The sequence below is a fragment of the Azolla caroliniana genome, unplaced genomic scaffold, assembly GCF_043228905.1.
Source record: "Azolla caroliniana isolate FFs.n. ecotype wild unplaced genomic scaffold, voAzoCaro1.0.p SCAF_11, whole genome shotgun sequence".
In the NCBI taxonomy this organism is placed as follows: domain Eukaryota; kingdom Viridiplantae; phylum Streptophyta; class Polypodiopsida; order Salviniales; family Salviniaceae; genus Azolla; species Azolla caroliniana.
In genome coordinates, this window is record NW_028230446.1 from 3,247,869 (window position 1) to 3,254,926 (window position 7,058).

At 40.3% G+C, this 7,058-nt stretch overlaps 1 protein-coding gene across 1 annotated transcript; it reads right to left on the reverse strand.

Moving 5' to 3' along the window:
• Positions 1–1,883: 1,883 nt before the first annotated feature.
• LOC147857600 (uncharacterized) lies at positions 1,884–5,547 on the reverse strand. The gene is made up of 7 exons (XM_087327103.1): positions 4,551–5,547; positions 4,328–4,452; positions 4,035–4,149; positions 3,789–3,869; positions 3,448–3,563; positions 3,156–3,313; positions 1,884–2,936 (listed from the first exon to the last, which is right to left on the reverse strand). The coding sequence occupies exons 1-7, from the start codon at positions 5,509–5,511 to the stop codon at positions 2,237–2,239; spliced, it is 2,256 nt and encodes a 751-aa protein (XP_087183229.1). The 5' UTR covers positions 5,512–5,547; the 3' UTR covers positions 1,884–2,236.
• Between the last annotated feature and the right edge of the window lie 1,511 nt (positions 5,548–7,058).

A 7,058-nucleotide genomic window follows, 5' to 3' on the forward strand; every position in this document is an offset into this window, starting at 1 on the left:
CATACCCATGAGTTTGGGCGATGGGAAGGAAGATCTGTATCGAAACATACTCCGTTGGCCGTCTCGGCCCTCGGGGTTTTTCTTTATTGCCGGTCCGTTAAGGCTCCACTGGCCGGGCGGTCCATGTGAATCCCGCGGACAACCAACCAACCGTCCCATGAACACAAAAAAAAACAGTTATTTTGAAGCTTGTTCCAAAGGAACAGGACATTCAATCTCTGTCTCTTTCTCTCTCTCTCTCTCTCTCTCTCTCTCTCTCTCTCTCTCTCTCTCTCTCTCTCTTCTGCTCTTTCTCTGTGTCCTTTGCCAGCTTCAGGAAATGCGCAAGAACCCTAATCCCTTTAAACTAGTAAAAAGAAGAAGAAGAAGAAAAAAGCTTGCAAAAAATGTGCAAGTAGAACTGAAACCTTTAATATTCTTATGATCCACACACTCAGGGGAAAGAAAACCCTAGTCCTATGACGCTGTTAACAGCATCAAAAAAAATGCACAAGAAAAACTGGCGTGACATTATCTTTATAATCTACATATATGAAAAGAAAAAGTATCCTGTAAAGGCTTACAAATTCCAAAGTGCTCAAATAAAACTGAGTTCATGATTGTTATGGTTCATAAAAGAGAATAAAACTCCAATTCTTCGAAGGTTTTAACAGCTCCAAAGAATGCACAAGAAAAAGTTAGATCAAAATGGCTGTTAACTGTTAATGTTCAGGGGGGGCAAAAATTGCAGTTACTGGTGATTTTCGATTGTGAGATGCCTAAAAAAGGTTTTAGGATCATGACAATTGTGGCATCACGATAAATCTTTGTATGTAATGGGGTTAACAAATTTGAGAGGGCTCAAAGAAGTTCTGGGTAATGAGAATCAGGGCATCACTGGACTGTATGTACAACATTAAAATATTTGTATTTAATGAATATTTACTATTGATTTTGGAAGGGTAAATCTTTGTACTCCTAGGCATTTAGACAATTGAGAGGACTCAAAAAAGTTTTTGGGTCATGAAGATCATGGTCTTAACATAGGGTACAAGAATAAATCCCTGTTGGGGTATTCACAAAAGTCCAAAGGCCTCAAAAAGGTCAGTTGTGTAATGAAAGTAAGAGTCTGCAAGTCTCAGTATAGAGTACAAGGCGAAAAACTTAAATCATTAAACTTATTGGCTATTGATTATTGATTCTGGAATGCTGAATCTCTGAACTTCCTGGGCATTTACAGATTTGAGAGGTTTCAAAAACAAGTTGGATCATCTAAATCATATATGGCACAATGCTCAATTACTGCTTTTAATATTATGTGCTTGAAAAGCAAGGTTCTGTGTGAGATTTGGATCCTAAAAATTGAGGCAACCCAAACATATGCATGTGTTACTCACAGCTGATACTTTTCCAGCTGTACCTAGCCCAAGTCCACAGGAAGTCTTATAGACACTTTGCTGCTACGACACCGAATTGCAGATTTACAACCTCGTGTTTTTAGCCTCTGTAGGCATGACTGGATTGTCCAATAGAAATGAAAAAACTATGTATATACATAAGCAGTCTCACAGGAATGGAGATGTGTTTCGTGGATCAATGTACCAATTGAAATGATAACTATGTATATACATAAGCTACAAAATCACTAAACACGATGAATATCGTCATGTTTGTAATCCAAACTTCCAAAATAACAAACTCAAGTGATAAATTATAACAACCATTTCGAGCTCAAGAGTGAAAGAACATCTCAATTACTCGAATAAGGTTTTCATATTTTATCTTTTCTAATTTCTTGATTTCAGAATCTGCGCTTTTAATAATTAAGTAGCCTCTCTTGTAGGAGAAGCCCATAATGCTGAATACTGTAGGGAAGCCTAAGGGAAAGTTGGCTCGTTCCAACATGGGAAAATGTAAAAATACTTTTGTTGACATGGAAAACTTGGTTAAAACATGAGGAAAAGTGGGCTATTTCCCATGGGGGAGTCTACACTTCTTGTGATATGGCTATGTCTTCATAAAAGGCTCGAGTATTATGCCAAAGGAGAGACCAGGAAAATGACAATCCTGGAGAAGAAACATAGAGACTTTACACATATCAGGGTTAAAGAAAACATGACTTGAAATTGCCATTCGAGCAAAAACAAAAAAAGAAAACATTTTTTGACAAGACCTCCAAATGCTTCCTGATATTCCCTATTCCTATGGCTTGTTTCGAACCGATGTCCCTCTCTTGTGAGAAGAGAAAGTCCGCAAATCAAGTCTGAATACCACTTGCTCTAATAGGCTGGGATTTCCCATCCTCAGTTCCTTGTATATCTTGACAAGGAGTAGCAACAGTAAGATGCTTGTTAGATCTCTTTTTCGTTGCTATGAGATCGAGAGACACTTTGATTCTAGCTTGATTTGCTGAAAATTGGTGGTTTCCATGCTTTTCGCCCCTCTTGGCAGTGTGTGAGGATCGCCGAACTTCCACAAGAGAACCATTTTTTGGTGAAAAGGATGAAACCACAATCAATCCAGATCGCCAAGATGGCATGGCATGAGGATCATTTGTCGGGAAGAAAACACCTGTGCCGGGGTTAGGAACTCTTGGAGCCCTAGGTAGACCCACCCAACCTTGGGTCGTGCCAGGATGAGCCATGTAAGGGTTCATGAGGCCGCCTGCAGGATTTGGAAAGATAGTATTAGGATTTGGAAATGGGGGTTGCTGATGCCGATGATCATGCATGTGTGGCGATGGATGTAGAGGTGTCATGGTAGCCATCATTGCTTGCTTGTTTGGTCCATTTCCATTATAAACATTTGTTCCACCTCCTGTCGCCCACTTGTTCCTTCCCTTGCTAGATATATTAGCACAAGATTTTCCCAATGCAACGGTTATCCTTCTATTTGCCGATGCTGGTATTGCCTTTTGTAAAAGCCCGGCAAAATGTTCTTGAAGCAGCAAAATAGACCTGTACCAATATGCACAAACCATCAGTCTGCTTTGTGGTGTGCAATTTTCAAATTCCTGCACATGAAGGCCATATGCTGTTTTCTCTTTTTACCAAATCACATTGTGCTATCTATATGCATCCATTTCTAGTTTAATTCTAAGCTATTTGAAGAAAATGCATATATTCTTTTCACCAGCACATTGACACAAGGTTAATGCATTGTCATCATCTTCTTACCCTGCAGGTACTGCCACTTGGAAAGGGCCTTTACAGCTCCCTTGCTCATCACTTGATATAGAATGACCAAAAATCATATTACATTCTCCCATCAAGGAAAGAATGCATATGGGTTTTTCCCAAGCACATTGGTCTGTATTCGGAGCTTCAAAATCCCCCTGGAAAAGATAAGAAAAAATTCCAAAAGGGTTTTTTATTTCCACTTGGAAGCTGATGGAATGACAATGAAGAAAGACATTTCTAGATTTGACAGCTGAAGATATGTCATATAAGTGATAAATAAGATTAGAACCTCATCAAAGATGCTGATAACACACGAGTCCGGTTTCTGGTTTCCAAGCAATATACCACAGTGAGTGAGCCAGTTGATTACAGCATGCATGAACTTCGGAATAGGTTGAATATCATCTGAAAAAGATACAGATGTATGTTTGTCAGATGTCAATAGTAGAACATAATATTTGCAAAATGGTAAAAGAAAATGGCAGTCAATTCTATATTAAACAGAGATGTATTCTAGAAAATATTGTGCACAATGATTTATTAAGCTTTCATAAAACAGTTATGCTACTCTTTCTGAAGATAGAGATCACAACAAAAAATACATTGTTGGGTAAATTCAAAGCGGTGTACTTTTTTCTGAAACGTTGCGTTGTTTGTGTCCAAATTGCAAGATGTCCGGTGCAGAATTCGACTTTTTGCTATATGTGCAGCCTGCAATACAAAATTGCATATGCATTAATCAGGGTGTGTGCTTGTTAACCATATGGAATTCAAACAAGCAAGGCATAATATATATGTGTTTTCATGTATGTATATATGCATGTAAACATATCTATATATTTATGTACGTATTCAAATCAACAGCAACATACATACCCAGTTCTCCTTTCTTTCCAGCGTCCCGCAGTTGATGAATGAGTTCAACCAAATTAGCAATTTCTGTGCTACTGAAGACATTTTCACATAATTCTGCACTCTCACCATTGTTTATCTGCATCATACATTTTCATATTAATTTTTCATGACAATAGGAAATAAATTGGATGCCAAATCTTTCCTTGAAGTGAATATATACATATGGTATATGTACACACGCACGCGCGGGCGTGCGCGTGCGCACATACGCACACAGATTGCACAATGCAACACAAGAGATCATCAAAACTCACCATTTGCCCATCTTCATGTTCAGAGCATTGAAATTGCATTGACCGCTTGATTGCTGCAAGGCGCTCATTTTCCTCATCTAATGCAATAGGCATGTCTTTGCTGAGCAATTCTCTGGTGATGGATCCTGAAGAACACATAAAATTCTGAGTACTTTAGGACAAACACAAGAATTTAGTTCCCTTGCATTTCTGCCCACATTCAGAAAGAAAGGCAAGCCTGTACCTGAATTCTTTGATGAGCTAGTTTGATTATGTGAATTCCCATCACTTAATGTACCATTAGCACATGCAAGTGTGTGAGAGTCTAGCGTATGAGGAGTCGCTTCTTCTACGGCTTCAATGTTACCCTTCTTTCCATTGATTTCTTCTACACATGTACTTGTAGGTTCGACTTCATCTGGACGAACTTTTTCAATTTCACATGTAGCCAATGTGGTCTCATTTGAAGACCCTCCAATCAAATCTTGATGGGTTTGTGGCATTGTGATGTCTCGGGCTTTCTCCGATTGAGCCTCCTCAAAAGTTTCTGTGCCGAATTTCTGGTTTTCCTCGACAATTTGCTCTGGGCATGTGAATTGCTCTTTGCAAGGGGGCTTTTCTACTGGCGAAATCGCGGGCGGCTCTGTTCTGCTTCGTTGGGTTTTCTTCTCTACACTTTTCTTGTTTTCCTCAACAAATTGCAATGGAGGGCATGTGAATTGCCCTACAGAAGGGGTATTTCCAATGGCTGTCAAAGCTGCTGCTGCTGCGGCTGCCATGACCGGGGGGTGTTGCTGCCGATTCCATGCTATGTGCTGAAGAGAATTCACAATCTCAGCGACCGAGAAGAACTGCTGCATGTAGAGGGAAGGGGTCCAAGCGTGTCTTCTTCTCTGAAGGGAGTTGAACACAGGCTCATACTCTCCAGGCCCGCCGATTATCCGCAGGTGATGGCACATGCTGTCGATGATTGCATTGGCAGCCGCGAACTCGGCACGGAGCCATGCTATGTATGCATCCCTCTGGTCTGCTGCTGGAGGCCAAGAGTGTTGTAGTGATGGTGATGGTGATGGTGATGTTGATGATGGAGATGGAGATGGAGATGGATGTGGTTGTGATGGTATCATCATCATCATCCCTAGTGGGGCCTTTGAGGCATGATCCACGTGGGCTGGCAAATTGGGAGGTAAATCTGCCATAGCCATGTGACCCAGAAGATGAAAATGCAACAAAAAGAATCAAAATCAACAAAAAAAAACAAAAAAAAAACAAAAAACAGGATCAAAAATCAAATGCAAGCAAAATCAACCAAAAAAAACAAAACAAAAAAAAAGAACAGAAAGAGCAGAAATGAGAAGAAGGAGAGGGAGGTATGTGTATGTGTATGTATATGTGTATGTATGTTTGTAAGGAAGTGTAATGTATTTAGGGGGTGTGAGTGGGCAGGGAGAGGGGGGATTAATGAGGATGCATCATCATCATCATCATCATCGGCATCATTAGGAGACAGGGGGGTATGTGATTAGTGAATGAATGTGAGTAATGGCAGGAAGGAAGGAAGGAAGGAATAATAAAGAGGAAGGCAGTATCAGTAGTAGTAGTAGTAGTAGCCAAGATGAGTTGTAGAAGAAGGGGAAAACAAAGAGGAATTGACCATTCAGAGAGGGGAATGTGTGTGTGTGTGTATGAGAGAGAGAGAGAGAGATGGGCACTGTTATAAGTAGAGAGAGAGAGAGAGAGAGAGAGAGAGAGAGAGATGCTCTGTTTTGCTAGCAAAACTAGGAAGAAAAAGAATAAGAAGAGAGAGAGAGAGAGAAGTATTATTCCTTTTCCTTTCTTAGTGTTGGTGAAAGGAAAAAGAGGAAGATGTCTTCTTGCTCTCCACAAGAGACACTCTGAAATTTCTACTGCAGCTGAAGAAGAAGAAGAAGAATAAGAAGAAGAAGAAACAGGGCAGAAAGTTCACACTGAGGGAGAGAGAGAGACACACACACACACACACACACACAGAGGAACAGGGGAGGAGAGAGAGAGAGAGAAACAGGGGAGGAGGATCTGCTTCTGTGAGAGGAGAGAATATTGAGGGGAATATTCCTCTAAATAAACAGGGGAAAAATAAAAAAAAACAAAGCCAATTTTTGGTTCACTAAATTTAGTGCCCACAGAGAAAAACACACACAACACACAATAAGGAAAGGGGGAAAACAAATAATAATAATAACAAAACAATTTTGCTTCCCTAAATTTGGTGTGTGGAGAGATGGAAAACAAAAAACCAAAATTGCAATGAGATTTGATTCAAGCGAAGATTGGTAATGGAAGAAGAAGCAAGACACTTTTGATCCCTTGAAATGAGTGCAACGAAAAAAGGCCATTCGTCGCAACCCTAAATTTGGCCAGGAAAACCAAAAACTTATTCGGCCCTAAATTTGGTCAGGGGTGGAAAAACAACTCATTCGCCCATTCGTGGTACCCAATCTAAACAAAACAAGGAAATGTGTGTGGATTGTGTGTAAAGTATGGGGCAAATGTTGTCCAGAGCCAATCATGCTTCGGTTTCGAAATCATTTATCAAACTTATTTAAGAATGGCGCCCGCTCGACAACAATGTTCTGAAGTGTTTTCCAGGGGAAATCTTGACAGGCCATATGGGGTGTGTGTGTGTGTGTGTGTGTCTATGTGGACCAGGCAAGAGATTAATCGTCTGACCAACAATTGTGTAGCCTGCCAAAAGTCAATCCACGCCCCCCAG

Coding starts and splice junctions, on each gene's coding strand:
- LOC147857600 (XM_087327103.1), bottom strand. CDS start 5,511: ATGGCTATGGCAGATTTACCTCCCAATTTGCCAGCCCACGTGGATCAT. Junction 4,150..4,327: donor AACATGAAGATGGGCAAATG/GTGAGTTTTGAT, acceptor TGTATGATGCAG/ATAAACAATGGTGAGAGTGC. Junction 3,564..3,788: donor ACGCAACGTTTCAGAAAAAA/GTACACCGCTTT, acceptor TATCTTTTTCAG/ATGATATTCAACCTATTCCG.